The following is a 21,426-nucleotide window of genomic DNA, read 5'->3' on the forward strand; positions in this document are numbered from 1 at the left end:
GTGCTGCCAGTTTGAATCCAGAAGAAGGAACGCCCCAGGTTTCAAAAGTCTGGGCAATCTTGAAATACTGATTACTTGAGCAATCCTGATAGAAGTGTCTTCCAGTAGCTGCACTGTCAGCTTCTCAGGAAGACGCTGGTGACTTCCCCAGTTTTCACTGGACAGAACAAAGGAAATTCAGAGCTCACTTATGAGAGCACAGGGCAGTGTGTGTTGGTCCTATGCACTTTGGTGAAACCAGTAATGTAATTGCACAGATCTACCGAGGTGAACAGGTGCACTCATTCCTAAAAAAGGCGTGCATCTTTCAACATGGAGGGTGGGAGAAGAGCTCTAACCATCAGTCTTCTGCGTTCAGCTAAGGAAAACCAAATCTTAGATACAGCTTATTAACCAAGCTTTACTACAGTTTTCAACAGAAAGTAGTTTTTGTTCTTGGAGGGAAAATTTAACATTACGAAAAGCAATCATCTGGGACAGAATAGATCTCGCTGCTCCAGAAGAAAAAATGTAAGAGGAGTAGGTACAAGCAACTTGTCCTACTAGAATGCTCAGATAATATCAGCGCCTTTCTGTGGTCTGTTCCAGTTCTTCTTGCTTCATCTCTGGTGTTGTTTTTTCAACCATATCATCACTTAATTATAGATATCTGAGATTTCCCTTCTGGAAGAATTAGAGCACTGGGGAAGCATACCACCTGGTGTAGCATCAAAAGAGTACAGAAGCTATTTCACTGGGACTGACCAAGTCCGAAGTTCAAGTACGCATACCAAAAAAAACACACAACAGAAATTGAGATCATAGTGCTTACATTTTTATAAGGGTGGGGGACTAATACAGCATTACATTCATGTATTAAGAGCAAGTGTTCACATTACATATTCTAAGCTTCATAAGAACTCAGATTCTTTACGACTGACTTGCATTCATTTGAACTGTTCTGTGATCATCTTACCATTTAAAGGCCATTTCTTGTTATACAGGGGTGACTGTAACCAAGGGATGCATTAATGTATGGTCTTTCTCTTCTAATAGATCTGACCCTTCAGATGCAATATGACACATCCTAGAGCTCTCTGTAGGAGTCCCCTTTCTGCTGGGCATTTTCATTAGTGTAATTTTGAGCTGTTAGAAACTCTTAGCAGCCTATTGGTTAACTCTCTATGTACTGTGTTGAGAATGACGAGTATTAATGATTTAAGATACAAATTTGTTATTCATATTTGGGAAGAAAATTTAATTTGTCCAGAATATACTGAACTACTTGGTGCTTATATTCAGGTATTCATGCATGTGTTTTATTCACCAGCTTTAGTTGTGGACTTGTGACTTGTCTTGAATTTTCTGATGTTGAAACTTGCATCCTTTTGCTACTGCAAAAATTGCTTCCTCTAGTACTACAGCTAAATAAAATTCTATGTATTAGTAAAAAAAAGTATGCTCACAAATGATCTGTTTGATTTTCATGTCTTCACAGAACCATTCTCATGATCATTTACTAGACACTAGTGACTCAAAAAAACAGCAAGCTAACCAGCACAATTACCGTACAAGATACGCATTAGAAGAAACTGCACGGCCTCCTGAAGAGTTAGAAAATGGACACAGTTCCTCAGATGTAAGATCCTTAGTCATAAAGCAGTCTTATAAATTCCTTTTCTATTTGTTAAGCTTCTGCTTCAGCTAATTAAACTTAGAGTATTTAAACTTAAAATGAGTATTTAAGGTTTGTCCCAATTTGCATTTGATAGTAATTGAAAAGATGGAGAAGTACTACATTAAAAACATTTGGAAATAATTTTTCCAAAGGTAAGCTAGCCTTTTTAAATGGAGATTGAGAAGCACTTATGGTTCCATTGGCTTTATGTTCAAAAATGTTGCTCTCCATTGTGCATCTCTCCAGGTATAGATACTTTATTTTTTTCATTTAGTCTGTTAAAGTGAATATCTGCACATTAAAACGTCTTTTAACAACATAAAACTTTTCTAATGTTTATAAGATATGTAAAGCCTAGAAGAGTCTTAATCATTTTTGAATTCTGAAGAAAACGCATTGTCTTTCCCTCTCCCTACCCGTTCCTTCTCCTCCCCACACTTTTTTAGGAAGGAGAAGCAGTTGTCGCCAGTGGTGGAACATCAGAAGATGATGAAAGAGCATGGCATAGTGATGGCAGTTCTAGGTAAGTGACAATATACCTTAAAAAATCCTGCTTATAAATGTTAAATATTCTTGTCTTCTCTGTAAACAATTAATTAAGTAGTAACTAAAACATGTACATTTAGAAGATGACAAGGAACTTAAAACTTTCAGGATTTCATTTTCATCTGTAGTATTGATTTTCTAAAATTCAGGAAATGTTTCATCCTTGTTTGCCAGCAGCAGAATTATTTCCCATTGGTTTTGCAGGATGGTTTTCTTTGCAGGCATGTTTCAGGCCTGCAATAGTACATTCTTGTGACTGCCTCTGCTGGCCCTTGGTTTGAAATTAAAGCAAAGATTGAAGTAGTTTCAACCCATTCTTTGTTTCTTCCTGAGCAGATATTTTTGCTAATATTTGTTCAAAGTTCTTCAAAGCCAAGAGTCATGAGAACAATATCCAGGCTTTGAAATGTATCATCTTGAACTGACCAAATGAATTTAAGATTCATTAGTTATACTAGAAGATGCTTCTTACAAGACTGATCGATTTCAAAGCTTTTGTTTTACTACCATTTAATATGTAGTTAGAATGTAGGTTTTTAGGAAACATTTTTAAACAAATTATAGTTACCTAGACTGTTAACTCTAATCTTGGATTGGATCATACTATATAAACTTATGTTCTCTGAATAGCTTTTCAACTTCTGCTTTTTAATATCTTTATATCTTTTGCATGTCATACATAGTGACTACTCCAGTGATTATTCTGACTGGACAGCAGATGCAGGAATCAATCTGCAACCACCAAAGAAAATACCTAAACTTAAAACAAAGAAAGCAGAAAGCAGTTCAGAAGATGAAGAAGGACCTGAAAAACAAAAGAAGCAAATTAAAAAGGAAAGGAAGAAAGGCAGTGAGGAGAAAGATGGACCATCAACATCACCAAAGAAGAGGAAACCCAAAGAGAGAAAACAAAAGGTTAGATGCACTTCATATATTAAAGGATGCTCACTCTTCCTGTTTTAGACAGTTAGATGACTGATTCGGTTACGTATGTAACTTAATATTGTGTAATTTGAAAACTTGTCTTTTACTAATTTACTGACTTCTGTAAGTCAAATTATAGATTCCTGGCATTATATGCTTTCTAAATATGAGACGTTTCACTTGTGAGACATTTTTACGTCCTTAAAGCCATGCTACCTCAGACCAGAAATTCCTTTTATAGGGATATACCAAGTATTGGTGTAACATGTCCCTGTTTTTTTTTTTCAGCTGCACTTGACAACAGTCTCTTCACTTCATTCCAACTTCTTTTTAAGACTGAACAATCATGTCTTTTTTTCTTTTTCTTTTTTTTTTTTTTTCAATTCCATTATGTGTGATATTTGCATAGAGTACAGGGCTTTTTTTCAGTGGTAGGGCAGACTCAAACATGCTTACTCTGACAGGGAGAGAGTTTGGGGAGATAAGATATAAAAGCTTTTATAAGCCTTGTTTAGACACAAATATATACAGAATGATTTCCGTCCTTATTTTGTTGCAGTGAAACCTCCAATGACAGGCATGAAACTCAAAAAAGATCCTTTCTTCATTCTGCTCCTACCCCCCGAAACCAAACCTAAAACTAAACCTGAGTATGGAATCAGGTTATGGAGCTGATTAGTAAGGGATTTAGCAGAGTTTCAGAAATTACTAGACAAATTCACAGGGATTAGTCTCTTTCTTATTGAATGTGATTATTAACTATGGTTGCCTGAGTTCAGGCTTGGTTTCATGAAGGTTGTAAACTGCTGATTAATGTGTGAAATCATAGCAACAGAGGAATTTGTTAAAAGATTGTTTATTTTCTCCTTCCCATAATTCACCAATGAGCTAGATGGAATTAGCTCTGACATATTACATCATTTTTTCATAAGACAGCCCTGTTTGAACCTGAAAATCCATAACACATTTCTTTATCAGTGATTTATTACACTGGAACAGTTCTGTTTTGATTTTGCTATTGTTGTTTTTAATTGTGTTTATGCTTTGTCCTGTGATAAATTCCAGTGGTGCTCTCAAAGTAGGCCCCATTCTGGTGAAACCACGTTTTAATTTGTGCTCAGGAATGAAATCTGGACCATCATTATTTGCACTTTGGGGATGCGTGGTCTTCTGTCAGTGGCCACGTAGCTTTCTGTACATGTACAAGGTTCTGTTAAGAATTCTAAAGCAAGCTCGCTTGGATGGTTGTTCAGAAACTTATTTACCTGATCCAGGTCATTTCCACATGCTTTACCTCTCTGTACACTCATTAATCTATTTCTCCCCATTTTACAGAGTTCCTTATTGGGAGGGAACTGTATAGTTGCAGTGTCTTGTGGGCCAAGACAACCATGTGATTATCTCACTAGTTAGACTCTCTCAGCCTAAGACATATTATCTCACTAGTTAGATCGAGTCTGATCAAAAGTAGTTTCCAGTCCTCCTGAGATGCTTGATTGTTTGCTGCCTGTTATCTTTGAGGGATGGAGGTTTGAAACATACCTTTAATAAGGAGAAGGAATGGGAAAGATAACTGTAGAACCTGTTCTCTGCTTACTGAATCTAAATTTGTATTACTAAATACAAATTTGTGACTGTGGCTTCTGAATACAAAAAGGTTAAAAGTGAAGGCATGCGTGCAGTTTTTTAGATCATATTTAACAACATTTGTTGTAGTGTTTCAGTATTTTGTCTAATTGGTTAAAAAGAATGATGTGTTTTAGTTTTCTGGGCATGAGTTGTAATTCTTAAATTCAATCTTAAATGCACAAGGTTGTTATTTAAAAAAAAAAAAACTTAGTTCTTTAGATTGTTATTTTTTGGTCTTGATGTTACTGTAAGCTGTAATTAAGATTTATTTTCACACTGACAGTATGTTCATTTTTACTTTAAATATATTAAAGGAATGGCAGTCAATTTTTAAAAAAGCATTTCCAAAGCATAGGAATGCCCCAAATGTTATTTTTTTTCTCATATTAATCTTCAGTGTTCATTTTCTTTAGAGGCTGGCCGTAGGAGTTCTGGCAGAAAATGGTTTGACACTGGAAGAATGGCTGCCTTCAGCATGGATTACAGACACTGTTCCTCGCCGATGCCCATTTGTACCGCAGATGGGGGATGAGGTATTGTAGTTTTTCCTCTGTGTTCTTCCTTCTTTCAGCTTGTTTTTGTCTTTTTTTTTGTCTTCATCTTTGCATTTTTTTTCCAGAGATTTAATACCGTTTATTATTGGAATATTTTGGATTTTCTTCAAAACATTCTTTGATCAGGCTAAAATTTGCATTCGCTTCCAATAGTCTCTCCCATACTTTAAAAATGTTCTGCACACAATGTTGCTTTGACCTTTTTCTTCCGTGCTGTTACAGTAACATTCCTTCTTGAACTATATTCAGTGTGTGACTTACGGCACACTTATACAAGCTGTCTGAGATGCTTATCTAGTATGACTAGGCCTTTGTGGTAGAGCATCTTGCACCTCGAAGAATACGTACGAAATCAAATAGGAATTTAAGTATTGTTTGGAGAACTTCATTTTGGGACTTGAAGTAAAAACTGGGAATTAAGCCTTTTTATAAAGAAAAGAGAGGAAGAAAAAGGTGGTGGTGGTGTTTTTTAAAAACTTCATTTAATCTGAAGACAAGCTCTGATGCTGTTCCTTTTCACGTACATTGCTGATGCCAGAAAACTTCTACTAGTCTCTTAAATCAGAAAACCACAAGAATAATTTTGTATATATCCATTTTACATGAACTAAACTAAAAACATGTTGTAAACATGGTTCAGATGTCTTGGAATACAATAGCAAAAAGACGCTCACCAATTTCTACTTTGGAATATATGAAATGTGAACAGTACAGTGAATTTCATGAATAAGTAGTATCAAATAGAAAGTAATACTGAACATCAGAGTCTGTGCATGTTTCCTAAATTCCCCCAGGTTAAAATAAGAGGAAATAGCTGGCTTATGCTGTAATGTGTAGTCTGTTGGCTCTTCAAGGAACAACGTGTTTCAGAGGTACTAAACAGAGTTCCTGTATAGCTCAGATCTTTAGAACATAGTTGAAGTACTTGACTTGGTGGCAAAGTTGGTTAATTTGCTCCTGAGCTGCAGCCATTTGTTGGTATCACCTTAGAAACTGAATGGAGAGCAGTGGCTGCATGTACAAGAAGTTTTGCTTTGTTTTTAGTGGACAACCTCACTGATCCAGTTTGCAGCATAACTAAGCAAGTTATCACTAGTGAGCAAGGAAAATAAACATGTTTTGGAGACTGTGCTGCTCAAAAGATCAAATCTAAACAAATATATTTGGTGCCTGATAGCATCTGGATACGGTGAAGCAGCCAGGGATTTATCTGTACCGCATTACCCAGGAGACTTTGGCATCATACCCCAGTTTAGTAAGATAAACTCCGGTGTTTGGTTTGGCAGCTGCTGAATAGCTTATGCACTGCGTACTAGGAATATTTAAGTAGGCTACATTCTTTTGCTGAAAAAATCTTTATATTGGTGAACAGGAAATTTCCTATGCTGCATCTAGAAAGTAGGACTAGTTGCATCAATAGAGGATACATTAGTAATCAAGCTGCTTAGTCTAAAATGCTGTCTGTCATTTGCTTTTCACGGATTTGCTTTAAGATGATGAATAGCCTCTTTTCACTAGAAAGTTACTTTTGAGATCCACAGAATAAGAGAGGTTTAATTAGAGAACTATGATGAGAGAAGTAGTCTCCTGTGGGCTTGGAATGTTTTGGTGGGATGTTTGATATATTTTGTAAGATTTGGAAGGAGAAAGTTTTCAAATTTATTCTCTTAACAGCTGTGCAAACAAGTAAGAAACAACAGTAGTGCTATATTTAGGCATACCGAGTATATAAGAATAGCACATACCATCCCTTTGCCCTTTTTGAATATTTAAAGACCTTTGTCATGTGTCTTGAGGAATAGGGGAAACATACAAAAGACACGGGACTCTAGTTTTGCCTGGCTGATTACCCAAGTACAGTACATAGTCTTTGTAATATTCTGTTTTTAACGCGATAAAGAACATTTGTGTCCGGGGACTGCCAATAATATCCAGAAGCAAAATCTTGATCAAGATTAAAAATACAATTTCCTGGAAAAGAGCACAAAGTATTTTTCCACAGACATCTTTTGGAGTTGTTGTTTTGATGGAAGGCACAGTGCGTGAAGCAATTTTCAAAGGAAAATATTCTTCTGTAAACAATGTATTTTGTAGGTTTAGCAGAAACAGTATATGTAGAAGGAACTATTTGTAGCCTGAGCCACTCAGCTGATTTTGTTGTTGTTATTAACAACCCTTTTAGGTGTAGGAAACAATTATTATAATGTTGAAAGTGTAATTTAACTTGGTATTATTTTAGAGGAGTCTCCTAGAAGCCTCTGTTCCTCTTCCTGCCAGTTAGGTTCTGACAGTGCATGGACTTCTATGCCTTCTGTAGTTGTTGTGCTCTTTTTTTGCTTTCCGGGTATTGTGCATTTCAAACACCCTGAAAAGCAAGGTTATAAGGAGTTTGTGGTGTGAAGTAAAGCTTAAGAGTCCTCTATTTAAAAGAAAAAAATAGCCATATGAAAGTAAGAAAAGTCAGTAACAGTTAATGTAGAAACTTGGCAGATACTCTTTATAGTATTTTATGATAGAATATTTTTGTGAAGCATGTAGAAATACAGATATTAGTGTTTGTATTTATAAATGTATTTTAAAACTTATTGAGGGCTGTTTACTCTTCTTTTGTTGTTGTTTTAGACCTTTGCATTTAAGCTATTCTTTCATCCTACTTGGTAGAAATCTCATGTTTATGGTTTGGGACGTTTTTAGAGGATTTTTATTTGGTGTGAATTTAGCAGATATCTCGTTATAAGATCTTTGTTCTAGTTAGTTTGGAGAAGCTCAGTTTTGCATTTCACAAACATTTCTTGAATGTAAGTTTAAGATTTTTGGCTTACTTCTTTATTGCAATAGCGGTTTATAACAAAAGCACTCATCCAAGCGGTATCAGGATCATTGTAAAACAAAGAAGAGTCTAGATGCCTGAACTGTGGAAGTTTGTAATGGATAGATTTGAAAAAAAATTGTCATAAGCACTTGAAATGTCTATTTTTGGTTTGTTCTCATCTTTGTTAGGCTGTTTGGTGGTATGGAAATGAACACCGAGATCTTACCAGTAGAATAGTCAGTAGTTGAATTTTCCTTTTAGAATATATATCTTGTTAAAAAAGATGCAATTAACTCAATTTTAGTGATGGTTGATTGTCATCTTAGGGCTGTCTTACAGTGGTGAGCAGGTGGATTAGTGGGATTTGTGTTACTGCCATTGAATTGTGCTGTAGTGTGATGACTAATAGATGGTTTTGGTTTTGCTATTGATGTTCTGGTTTCACATGTTTCACTGGTTCATTTCACTGGTTTCGCATTTTAGGATATTTTGGTTGTATTGAAAATGGTATCCTTTCCCACTTATGTCTGTAAAAGGGGAAAGTTTCTATGATACCTGCTTTGACTGTCTACTGAATTTTATTTGAGAACCTGTGACTTATGCAGGAAAAACAGACAGCAAAGACAAAAATGGTAAAAGAGAGAATACATGCATTACATGGCAGCAATACACTAGCATTTTTACTTATAAAAGTCTTCATAACATCTATAATAACTATCCCATTTCACTCCTAGGTCTACTATTTCCGACAAGGTCACGAAGCATATGTTGTAATGGCTAAGAAGAACAAAATATATAGTATTAATCCCAAAAAACAACCATGGCATAAAATGGAATTACGGGTATGATTTCTTTTTCATTTTTGTTCGTCATCTTAATGTAAAAAAAAGTTTGGAAACTTAACAAAACAAACTTAAAGAAGATTCTTAATGCAGATTATTTCTGATACTGTGCTCTTAATATTTTAGTCAGATGGAAGGTGAAAAAGTTAACCTAACAGTCAAATGAAATCAGATCTTAAACTGTACTTTTTCTTTGAACCATTTTAACAAGTTATGCTAAAATCATACCTGGTCAGTTTATGCCGATTTTATTTTTAATTTGGTTACATCTCATAGCAGCCTATTTTTGAAACAAGTTACAATACAAAGTAATACCTTGGTTTGAAAGACTAAATTTCTAATATTTGATTTTGACGTGTTTTGGCAAAAATCTGGTATTTTCAGTATACCTATATTTTCATGTTTCAGAAAGTTGCTAGTCATCGTAACTTCCGTGATGGTATGTAATATTTTGTTGATTCCAGGAGCAAGAGTTGATGAAGATAGTTGGGATTAAGTATGAAGTGGGATTGCCTACTCTCTGCTGTCTTAAACTAGCTTTTCTTGACCCGGATACGGGTAAACTAACTGGAGGATCATTCACCATGAAGTAAGCACTAGTATATTCAAATTACTTTTCTGTAATTTTGGGTTATTTTGAAAGTCGGTGTCATGACTGGAACTTTTGCTTTTGAAGTTTTGAATTCAGAATGTTGAATTATGCTTTACTTCCTGCTCTTGCTATTGTATTGCTTATTAGTTTTGTGTTCTGTTGTAATTAGGTACCATGACATGCCAGACGTCATAGATTTCCTAGTTCTGAGGCAGCAGTTTGATGATGCAAAACATAGACGATGGAATATAGGTGAGTTGTGTGAGTTTGTTTGGGCTTTTTAATGGTTTGTGTTTACATGTCTCCCTGGTTTCATGATAAGTTATTACAAAGTAGGTTATGGTAAATAAATCCTTAATACTATGATGGAAACGGAGGAAAAGTTCTGGCCATATTTGGATGTGGAGTCCCAGTTTGTCCTTGACTGAAGCTACAGGCAAGTAAACAAAACATAAAATGTGTTTTGTAAAAGAAAAATAGGTCTCACTTGTGTGTTTGCAGGGAGGAATGAAGAATAAATTTTTAGAAATATGGTGTTTATTATGATGTTCAGGTGTTTATCGGTAACTAATAATTTACTTTGTCCTATTTGTGATTGAAGGCTCTCTTAAAACTGCATTGTTACTAGAGGTTTTTTCCCCAAGTTTTTCAGGCCTGCTTATTTCTGGAAATACAGAAACACTTTATCAAGCATTTGGTATTTATATTCTCTAGATTGCACAAAGAAAATGCCTTTCCCATCTATTTTTGACTTGTTTGAGTAAAGCATTGTATACTGGAGAATGTTAATAACAGGCAAGTCCTCCAGTCAGATCAGCTTCCTAGGCATCTTTTCTGTGCAGTAGCAAAGATCACCTTTTAACAATGAAATCTAACTAGGGGGAGAAAAAGGTGCAGTACAGCAAAATGATTCTCTAAGGTGTGTTTTTTTCAGGCGGTCGTGAAATTCATGTTCTTATTCCTAAGAACATCCTTAGATTGTCCCTGAAACTTAAAAGATTGAGCAAGTACTACTGATTCTTCAGAGTTCAACATGAGTTCTGTTCCCCTAAGAGAGTAATCTGTTTTTGATACCATGTTTGTAGAATTACAGACACCTTTTAAGTCCTCTCTAGTATCTCAGTTTATTTTGTAGTGACAAGCTCCCGAAAGTGAAATATTGATAGCCTACCTTTTTTTTTTTTTTTTTTTTTTTTTAAACCAATTCTCAAATTCTCAGTGTTAAACACATCTTCTGTAAACTAGCAATGATTGATGTACACATTCAATTCCTTTGGCTCTCCTACTCATGAGCTGTGACTAGCATATACGCAGCTGACTTGGTGGCACTTTTTACTGCTTCAGGCAAAGCATCATATAAAAGAGTGGAGTATTTTATTGTAAGAACATGACGGGACATCTGATTGCCTGTTCAGAACGAACTGGTATAATACATGTTTCTGCAAATACACTGCATCCCTTCATCTATACGCATTATTTCCTTTTTGATGTCCTCTCCTAAGTTCATTGTGACTAAGTAGCCTGAAGAAGTGGCACAGATGGATGTTAGATGCTCTTTCTTATTGATTCTTATCTGATTTTTCTGCCAGAAAACATGAATTGATATCCTGTCCTTTGCACATCATGACATCCTTGCTTAGTGTGTGTATGCATTGGCAATATATAAATTACATAATGCCCGATTAATACTTTACATGATCTTGTCAAAAAGAACAGCTAGACTTCCGATCTATAGGGAATATGGTAAAGACTCTAGGCTTCTGAATCAGTAGGAAAATGTCCCTCAATTTCCTCTTTAAAGATCACTACAGCTGAAAGATCTTTAATTGTCAAGCTTGGTTAACACCTACTAAAATGTCACCATGCTTTGCTGTTTCTTCATAGGTATGGATCTGTGGTCTTCTCCTCTGCCACAATGTAAATGTTTTCCCACAAGTTTATGGCAGCAGTAAAAGAATGAGTGCCATACCTCATATGTGAACAGCCTAGCCAGAAGTCAATTGTCATAACAGAAATTCAGGAGTAGTGGAGGAAACTTAAATTGTTAGCCCTTCTAACAAGGGCTCAAGGTTATGAGCACAGGTAGCATCTCCTTCCTAGGCTGGCAAGTGTATTTCCAGAAACTTGAAGCGTAGAAAGTATTTTTTGTAAGCACCAGAAGCCTTTATCAAGCCTTCAGTGCAAATAACTTGAGTTTCAGGTCAACACTAATACAGATTTTGTAACTTTGACAACTGTGTTCATTGTTCAGTTCCTCTTCTGGGTGGTAAGAGTAGCGGTAAAATAGTCTCCTTTTGTGAGACAGTATGAAATGGTAAAGCAGAGATAGCAAAAGCACTGATAAAATTGTTACAGCTCTTCCAGGAATCTTCTGAAACACTACCCTGGTCTCTACTTGACACTATCGATACTTTACTAGTGTATGCTTCTTTACTTGGAACAAACCCTGCCCTGTTTTGTTGCACTGTGGAATACGATATATAAATGTTCCGTGCAGTTCTGGTTTGTTTTCTCAGGACCACTGTCATTATCATTTCTTATTCCTTTATGATTTCTGCCACTTAGCCTGCAAATCAATATTTTTAGAGGTACTCTTTAGAGAGTCGCTGAATATTAAATTTTCTGGCTCCACTTTAAGTCATTAAAATATTGATCTCTTAACGATCCTTGGTGGTGGTGGGCTTTGTGTGTGTTTTTTGTTTTGTTTTTTTTTGGTGGTAGACTTTTGGTGGTGGTGGTAAGAGGAAGAATATTTAATTACCTGCAGCATTTATATTTTCTAATACTAAGGGACCCTGTGTTTTAAATGTATGAATCCTTTTAAAAAGAGCACTCTTCTAAAGGCTGAGGAGTGTTGGGTTCTTATTTCTACTCAGATTCTATTTATTGCATATCATTGTCTTATAGTTAAACTAGAATACAAATATCTGGGCTAAAACCTATTCTGATAGGATACCTTGAGCTTTTGCTATACATATAAGGTAGGTGTACATATAGGTGATACATGTCTCTTATCAGCTACTTTAAGTTCAACATATATTTTAAATCTCCACCAAGCTAACATCATCTGGTGATACTCAGCTTTGGAAAATTATGCTAGTTAGCATATTTAGTTAGAAGTCATTACTTAGAAGTTTCCATCTAATATCCACATAGATGGCTTTCTAGTATCCCACGGATAAAATGACACAGAGGTCACTGGAGAGATGGTGATTGAGGAGACTGTTCTGTGAGCGTTTTCATTCACATGCACTTATTTTAGCATTCTTATTTAGCACTGGAATACTCTGGCTTTTGAGAAATCCAAAGTTGACCGCCGGTGTATACAGTCCTTCAAGTGGTTTTGAACTGCTTAGCACTGGAAAGGCACTCACAATTGTGCCTACTCACATTTCTTTGTAAAACTGCTTGGGAGACTGATCTTTAAGAGCTCTGTGGACTAATTTATTCCTTTAAAATAGATCATCAGCCCTTGTTTACATTTCTGATCTTGCTTTTAAGATATTTGTGGTATGAATGACTTGGTTCTATTGCATTCGGCACAACTAGGACTTAGTGGAAGTTTTGTATTTGTCCTAGAATTACATAAATGGAACTAATCCATTAAATTAAAAAAATAATCAGTAAACATTTTGAGAATATTTTGAGAATATATGTAGTTGGTAATAATTCAGACAACTGCAGCAAGCACTTAGGCAGAATGTTGTGGGTTTTTTCCCTTTTTGTGGAAATATTGGGGGGAAAAAAAAAAAGCCCTACAGAAGGTGATAAAGTATCTACATGTATAGTCTTCAAATCCCATGAAAACAAAAAAAAAAAAACATGCTGTTCTTGGAATCTCAGATTTAAATTCCATTTGTTCTTGGATTGAGTTAACTGAGTGTTTCACTAAAAAAAGTTGTTTCTAAATTTTGTAGCCCGTTTTACAGAAAATATTAGAAATTATGGTGACGTGTGTAACATATTCTGATGTCTCTTTTTTTTAAATAACACTCCTGACCTTTTTGCTCAGCTGTGCGAATGCTTTGCAGTAGTAAAACCATTTCAAATCGTCCTAAGTGACTTTGCTAACCTTTTGAAGAAGCATTAATAAATGTGATTCTTGAATCACTCATATTGACCGCATTAGTAAAGGGAATAATTGTCTAAGTTGTGTTTGGAAGTTGTTTATATACACACAGTTGAAGAACACCAGAAACCAAGGAGGATGAGCTCAGCAGCATGTAAAAGTATTCCCTGTACAGGGGTGTCAGTGCGCAGTTATTTTAAGATAGTGTGGAGTATTTAACGCAAGTAGATGGTAGTTTTAAAGATACAGCATTTGCATGTTTCACCTTTATATGAAATTAATAAATAAATTCATATATAAAAGTTACGTGGATATATTTGCAAATCATCAATTGCTTCTGTCTATGCTAATTATTAACTGGTTCATTTAGGTTTAAAGGCAGCATTCAGAATTTATTATTTTTTTTAAAGAATATGATTCATATTTGTCTGTTGATGCTGCAGATGTTTAAAGGGGTTTCTGTATTCAATGTCTAGCTGAATGTATCTGAAAACTGCTTTTCAGAGGAGGAGGAAGGAAGGAGTTTGTATTGATGAAATTATTTTGTGTTCTTACCTAGGTGATCGTTTCAGATCAGTAATAGATGATGCTTGGTGGTTTGGAACAATTGAAAGCCAGGAACCTCTTCAGCCCGATTATCCTGACAGCTTGTTTCAGTGCTACAATGTCTGGTTAGCAAACTTATCTAAAATCTTTTATTTTAATTAGATATTTCATTTGAAGTACTGACTGAGCAACTTCCTTTTATTAAATTCAATCAAGCATCTCACTGTACCAGTTTATTTTAATATTCTGTAATAAATAAATAAGTTATGTTACAAACATTAAATAACTACTTTGTTTAAGCCATATTAGTAGATAATTTAAATGTGGTTATTTTTAAGCTGGGACAATGGGGACACCGAGAAGATGAGTCCTTGGGACATGGAGCTGATACCAAGTAATGGTATGGTACATTCATAATTTAATTTGCTTTAAGAGTTTATATGAAGAAGTAAAAAAAACTGTTGTGTGATTTCACCTGTTGAGGTGAATGTTGCGTGATTTCACAAGTTGAGGGTAGTACCACAAACCAGTTGCATCTAAATAACGTAAATTATTAAAATAAATACATATCCACATAAACAAACTGTGATCTTTCCCTTAGGAAAGACATACAACTGTACTTAGACAAACAAAACGTATGTTAGATTTAGCCACTAATGGTACAAAACCTCAAAATAGATGGCATACAGTTGCAATTAACTTCTCGTACGGTTAGAGAGGTTTGAAGATAGCCTTGTGCCCATGTCAGCTGTAAAGAAGCTGACTATTCTGCAAGCTGTTAGCCTGCCGGCAGGTAATCAATGCATTGAAGACTCAAGATGCACCAGTGAGAGAGTTTGATAATAGTAGGATTTGCTGCCTGTCTGGTTCGAAAATTGTTGCTGTTAGGCATTGTACAGAGAACAAGTAACCATAAATATGTTTTATTCTTTTAAGTTGTGCACATTTCAACTTTTTGTTCTATTTCAACCCTTCTTTTAATGAGTACCTCTTAAAGTCAAATACAGAAGCTAGTGTGATAACATGACTAACGTAAATAACTGAAACAGGCAGACAACTGAACCCGAACCTGAATCCTGAATTAGTGGCTGTGTCCATAAACACTGATTTTTGTTACACTTCCTTTCAAAAAAAAAAAAAAAAAAAAAGTTAGAGGAGCACTGTGCATCATTCTGTTACATTATGAATTTAGTCAAAGTCAGCAGGCCCTGAAGAATGCCAGGGTGATGGCGTTTCAGTCTACTTGCTCAGTAGCTCTGCTTTTAGCATTTGACCTCACAAAACTGGCAGTGTAGAACCACTAAATGGAGACTGGTTAATAAACCAGTCTAACATCAAAGCCATTATCTTAAATTCCATCTGAAAATCATCAACCGCAAATCCTAGTTACATTACCAAGAATTTAGGGTTTTAAGAAAAACAGGCAACATGAACTTCCGTTATGATAAAGGATTACCTTAGGTGGTTCTAAAATAAATTCTACAGTTAGCTATTTGGAAGAAAATAAATCTTGTTTAATGGAGGACTTGTACAGCAGATTGCATCATAAAGATTTAAATTTTACATACAACAGTAGAAGGGATTCTCAATGTGTCAAAAATGTTTTTGAGCAAATCAGGAACTATGCATTTGTCTTGGTTAGTAGAAAGATGTTATGTATATTTGAATTGATTTTTCTTAGTTACGTGGACTATGTATTTCACCAGATACAAAGATTTGTATTTTATTTAGTTTTCGTGTTACGTTCTAGCTGTATTTCCAGAAGAACTAGGAACTAGTGTTCCTTTAACAGATGATGAGCGTAGAACACTGCTGTACAAACCTCTGGATGGAGAATGGGGCTCCAGGACACGAGACGAGGAGTGTGACAGAATTATTGCAGGGATAAACCAGCTCATGACTCTAGGTAAATTCTGAATATTATAGAAAACATTTTTGTGTTATGTTTTACAGACTATGCTCATGTATGCTTCTGAAATTACCAATATCAGTAACTGTTATGTCGTGAAAAAATACGCCTTTAACTTCCTGATTAACTGGAATAAAACTTTCTCATAGCACATTTTAAATGTTTTGTATAATAAGTACACATAAAAGCCTACACTTTCTCTTAATTTCAAAGGTAACTATTTTTTTTGGTAGATAATTTGACATATACTAGGGGTTTGGGTCTTGATAAAAACAACTACTTGATTTTGACATTGTGAAGTACAGGCTGAATCACAAATCTCTTGTATGTTCTGTGATAAGCTGCCAGTCTTGGTTCTTTGGGTAACAGCGATCATAAATTACATATATATAGGTTGTCACAGATTATTACTTTTATGATTTTGAATTACTCAAAGTGACAAGTTTCACAAATCCCAGAAAATTATTGAAATACATCTAATACCTAAATATCCCACATAACGACTTCTTTCATGACACACTTAGTAAGAAGCTTCCTTTTGCTTCCAAAAGAAACAAAATACCTACATATTGAATCCATCCAAATTTACAGAATGACATTAAAAAAATGAGAAAATGAAGCTTTGGCTGTTTTCACTGTCTCATCTAAGAGTAACAGTTTTACATTTTGTGTTACATTGTATGGCATACTGCTTAGTTTAGGATTTGACTATAGCATATGTGGTACATACTGGTCCAATGCAGCAGTTGCTAGAACATTCATAAGAGTAGGTAAACAGCTTTTAGAAGAGCAGTCTGTTTAGCATCAACAATTTTTCTGTTTTTTAGGACATTCAAGGAAGACTTTTAAAGGCTTTTGATGCTTTTTTATTACCGCATTTTCCCTTGAGGTGTAAAATGTTAAAATGACATGTTTAAGCATGCATGATGCTTCTAAGCACAGGAGGAAAGAAAATGTTTAGGTGCATAGACTTAGCTTGCTCAGCAATCTTCTGGCATTGTGGTGGATTGGTATGAGATGGCTTCTTTGCTATTTGGAGGGGACAGGAGATTGTATTTTGAGAGTGATTTTTCCTCATATCTTAATGAGATTGAAATACTACGATGACATTTATGGTGAGAATTTAATGAATTGCCTTGTTTGAAATTGGAAGAGTGGCAATATAAAACCAAATGAAATGAGCCTGTCTTGTAAATAATAATGCTGAATTGCATATCTTTGTAATGTATAATTTATACATTTAATTTGACTTTTCAAACACGTATATTTTGCATGCACTCGCCATGTCTCTGAAGAGCGTGGCGCTTCATGCACAACAGGATGGGTACTCACTACAGCGACTGTACTTGCAGCATACACGTCAGCAAGCACTTTTATATCACAAAATAATGTTCAGAATATCTAGAGCGGTTATTGTTGTTGGTTTTGGGAAAGTGCCCTGCATTTCAAGCATGAAAAAAAATCATGTGCTGCGGGGGGTGGAATTCTTGAGACTCCAAAAGGACTGTTCTGTGGTACATAATAACTTTGACTCCTTTTAACTTCTGTCTAGATATTGCATCTGCGTTTGTGGCACCTGTGGATCTTCAAGCTTACCCAATGTATTGCACTGTTGTGGCATATCCCACGGACCTCAGTACCATTAAACAAAGACTGGAAAGCAGATTTTACAGGTTAGATTCAAGTCTCAGGTACTGCTGTGAAATACTGCCAACTGTGGTTTTGGTAGCTGTTCGTCTCGTAATACCTGACTTGGAAATGGGTACAGGTGTGCTCTTTCTGTTTGTCTAATCCTTCACCTAGGTTTCTATCGTATAAGGTATGTTAAAAAGGATTGAATGTCTCTTCTCCTAAATGTATTTTAGAATTATGTGGTGTAAATTCCTGATTATGCAAATCGCTCCACATCAGATGCAAATAGCAAAACGGTGCACTTTTTAAGGCTTTTTTTTTTTTTTTTTTTTTTTTTTTTTTTTTTTTAATAAGAGAAACCATAGATGTATTGTACTGGGTCTGCCTGGAATATTAACTTTCCCGGCAGCATCCCATACAGTGCTGTACTCTGCACTTGTAGCTGGAACAGCAGTGTTATCACACCAGTGTTGTGTCTATTGCTGAGCAGCAGTGGCACAGTATTGGGCCTCTCTCTAACCCTCCTAGGGGGTGGGAAAAAAGTGAGAAGAGAAACATCACCAGGGCAGCTGACCTAAACCAACCAAAGGAATATTCCATACCATATGGTGTCACACTCAGCAATAAAAGGTGGAAACGGGAAGAAGAGGGGAGGGGTGGGATCTCATTGTGAAAATGTCGGTCCTCCTCCCGAACACCGGCTACGTGCGTTGAGGCCCTGCTTCAAGGACGTGGTCAATCACCGCTCATTTGTGGGAAGTAGAGAATAATTTCTTTCCTCTGTGCTTCCACATAGCCTTCATTTGTTTTATTTGTTTGTTTCCCTCCCCTTTTTTTTCCCTTTCCCTTTTGCCACTCCCTTTTCCCCTTTCCCTTTTTATTTCCCTTTAGTTAAATTGTTTAGTTCATAATAATCTTTCTGTAATTATTATTTCCCTTTAATTAAATTATCCTTATCTCAACCCGTGAGTTGTTCTTTGCTTTACTTCTCCCCCTCCTCATCTAAGGAGGGGGAGTGAGAGAGCAGTTGTGGTGTTTAGCTGCCCGGCACGGTAAAACCACCACACGTATGTAAAGTGTTTTTGTCCTAATAGACTTTTTTTGTTTGTTGTTTAAACTTGCATAAGACATTAGATGGAAAATAGCTGCTTAAATAATTGGCCTTGAAATTTTAAATGGTTTTAAAATAAGTTTTAACTTTTTGATACAGTTTTGATCTTTTCCTAAAATACAATTGCAATTGCTGTATTTTATTTGCAATAAATGTTATCTGTGTAGGAGCATGCTCCTTTAAAATACTTCTGTTTCCTTTGGATCTTGGAATCTTTCTGGTTTGGAAATTAATTTCCCTCTAATACTTCATTTGTAGTATACAAGTGGATAATGTTTTCAGCCAAATTTCAATGTTAATTTGTAGCACTTCAAGTGTACTAACTGAAAATAGCATTCTAAATTAAAATCACTTTTCATTTTCAAAACTAAACCTGGATATTACATGTTATCATTCACATACATTTTGTTCCATGTTAGTTGTGTCATAAGATATAATTCATCTTGGACTTCTCTAATGTGTTGCAGTCAGAGCTGGCAAGCTCTTTTTTTTCCTTTTTTTTTTTCCCCCTCTTGTCCAAAGCATTAGCAATTAATTTTGGTCACTATCATACCTTCTTCAGTAAATCACTTTTTACTAGTTTTTAGGATTGCCAAGGCATGGTTAGATACTATTTGCCTTGTATTGTGTTTTCTAGTGTGTTTTTTTTTCTTTAACTTGTGTAGGGGGGACTGTTCAGATTGCTTGAGTTGTCTTAAGTAGCTGCCGGTATGGGTTTTGTTTTTAAACAAAAACACAATGCACACCAGGGGAAAAAAAAAAAAAAAAAGATTCCCTGTCATTTCTGGCATCATGTAGAACTAAACATTGGACTATAAAAATGATAAAATGGTATCTAAATGTTTATGCTACTTAAAATATGTTAAATGATCTCCCACTTCAGTCTGTAAAGCCCGGCATTTAAAGTATGGCATTTCTTTTCATTTTGTTTTGCCAGTATGAACATAGAAAATCTTTTTTAGATTGATTTATTTTTTTCATTTTTTCTTTGATAGTGCATTTTTTTCTCACAATGCTATGGCAATTCTGTAGTTAGGTCATTAAATCAGAGCTATGTGAGGAATGCTGGTCTTGTCTACCTATCAGAAAAAAATCTGTACTTCTAATAATTTCTTTTTATTTAATAAATTTATTTATTTTTTTTTAATAAAAAGAGCCTGAGGAAGCTGCCTTCTGCTGGTCATGTAGGGCAGTATGTCTGTGCCTGTATATTTTCTGATTTAATGTCAAAATGTGATGAATGGGATAATAAGATTTAAAGAAGAATGATTTAATACTTTTTCCCGTGTATTGTGATACATTTTCAGAAATGTAATCTTTTTGATACTTTCTTTTCCTCATCCCTTCTCCACTTCTTTCATACACAGGCGACTTTCTTCATTAATGTGGGAAGTCCGATACATTGAACATAACACTCGCACATTTAATGAGCCTGGAAGTCCTATTGTCAAGTCTGCCAAATTTGTCACAGATCTGCTGCTGCACTTCATAAAGTGAGTTGCTTAGTAGGTCTACTATTATTCTGTCTCTTATCAAGGTACTTGGCTTTTTGAAATAGTAATTTTAAAGTCTGCTGTTGGGACAGAAAAGAAGAAAGTTTGTGTTTACAAAACAAGAGTACACAAGTTTGGAAAACAGATGAAATTTTATAATACATTGGTATAGATTGGCATTTTATTTCACAAGTGTATTTTATAGACTTTTTGCTAAATAATAAAAATGAGTCTTAGTATCTTCATGGAACAATATTTACAGGTAAGTTAAGAGCTTTAGTATTGAGTTTTAATGCTGCCTGTGTTAATATAACTGGGAATTTAATTTTAAAATATTTACAACTGGATGAGTCTGAAAACGGTGGTTGATAAAATAAAAATTGGTAGCTTTGTAGTCAAAAGAAATATTTATCTCAAACTTTCTTTTTTTGGTTACTGCCCATAAAAAATGGAGTCTGTGAGAAATATTTCAGAGTTCTCACACTCAGATGACACATTAGCAGATGTAAAGTTTGTAAGAGCCTACTGCATCTATTGTCTTGATTTGCTTGTATGTAGCAAACACTGCTGTTCCTACTCTGTAAAAATGGCAAGAAACGTTACTAGTTGAGCAAAACGTTGAATGTACTCATTAAAAACATTAGACTTAAGTATTTGGAAATCTAAGACATGTAACTGTACATAAATCTTTGAGATCTTTAGTGCCATTGATTTCTGATACTGGCTGAACAGTGAAAAATACTTAATTGTTTCAGACATTAAATTTTAGTGAAACACACTTTTAGGAACACATATGCACCTGAAAGGTTTCGCTGTTAATAATTTTGTTCTTTAACATCTTTATCCAATGTAGTTTTATCTTTTTGATTAATTAAGCAGATTGGGAATTTTGAGTGTATGGTTTTAATTGACTTACCAAAATTAATGCATCATGTAGATATTCTTATTAAATAACAGCCTATAGCTTATGCCAATTAGTATACTCATTTCAGTGAACTAGTAATCATAAAAAAAGTACTAGTAAGAGAACTTACTTAAAAGAACTAGTAAGCATAAAAAGCCCAGGCTTGCAAAGATTTTGTTAGATTTCTGACTACCTAGACCAACAAA

The 21,426-nt window shown here is 35.1% G+C and overlaps 1 protein-coding gene across 1 annotated transcript in view; it reads left to right on the forward strand.

The window, feature by feature from the left end:
• The window catches only part of PHIP (pleckstrin homology domain interacting protein), a 111,494-nt gene that overhangs the window by 75,334 nt on the left and 14,734 nt on the right, over positions 1 to 21,426 (forward strand). Inside the window, exons 21-32 of the mRNA XM_038177519.2 lie at positions 1,478 to 1,618; positions 2,104 to 2,180; positions 2,887 to 3,118; positions 5,170 to 5,289; positions 8,857 to 8,964; positions 9,429 to 9,553; positions 9,726 to 9,808; positions 14,185 to 14,296; positions 14,510 to 14,571; positions 15,922 to 16,077; positions 17,633 to 17,753; positions 20,191 to 20,316. Coding sequence (XP_038033447.2) covers positions 1,478 to 1,618; positions 2,104 to 2,180; positions 2,887 to 3,118; positions 5,170 to 5,289; positions 8,857 to 8,964; positions 9,429 to 9,553; positions 9,726 to 9,808; positions 14,185 to 14,296; positions 14,510 to 14,571; positions 15,922 to 16,077; positions 17,633 to 17,753; positions 20,191 to 20,316 — 1,463 coding nt within the window. The remainder of the gene's footprint in view (positions 1 to 1,477; positions 1,619 to 2,103; positions 2,181 to 2,886; positions 3,119 to 5,169; positions 5,290 to 8,856; positions 8,965 to 9,428; positions 9,554 to 9,725; positions 9,809 to 14,184; positions 14,297 to 14,509; positions 14,572 to 15,921; positions 16,078 to 17,632; positions 17,754 to 20,190; positions 20,317 to 21,426) is intronic.

Source organism: Anas platyrhynchos, chromosome 3 (assembly GCF_047663525.1).
Source record: "Anas platyrhynchos isolate ZD024472 breed Pekin duck chromosome 3, IASCAAS_PekinDuck_T2T, whole genome shotgun sequence".
NCBI classification, from domain to species: domain Eukaryota; kingdom Metazoa; phylum Chordata; class Aves; order Anseriformes; family Anatidae; genus Anas; species Anas platyrhynchos.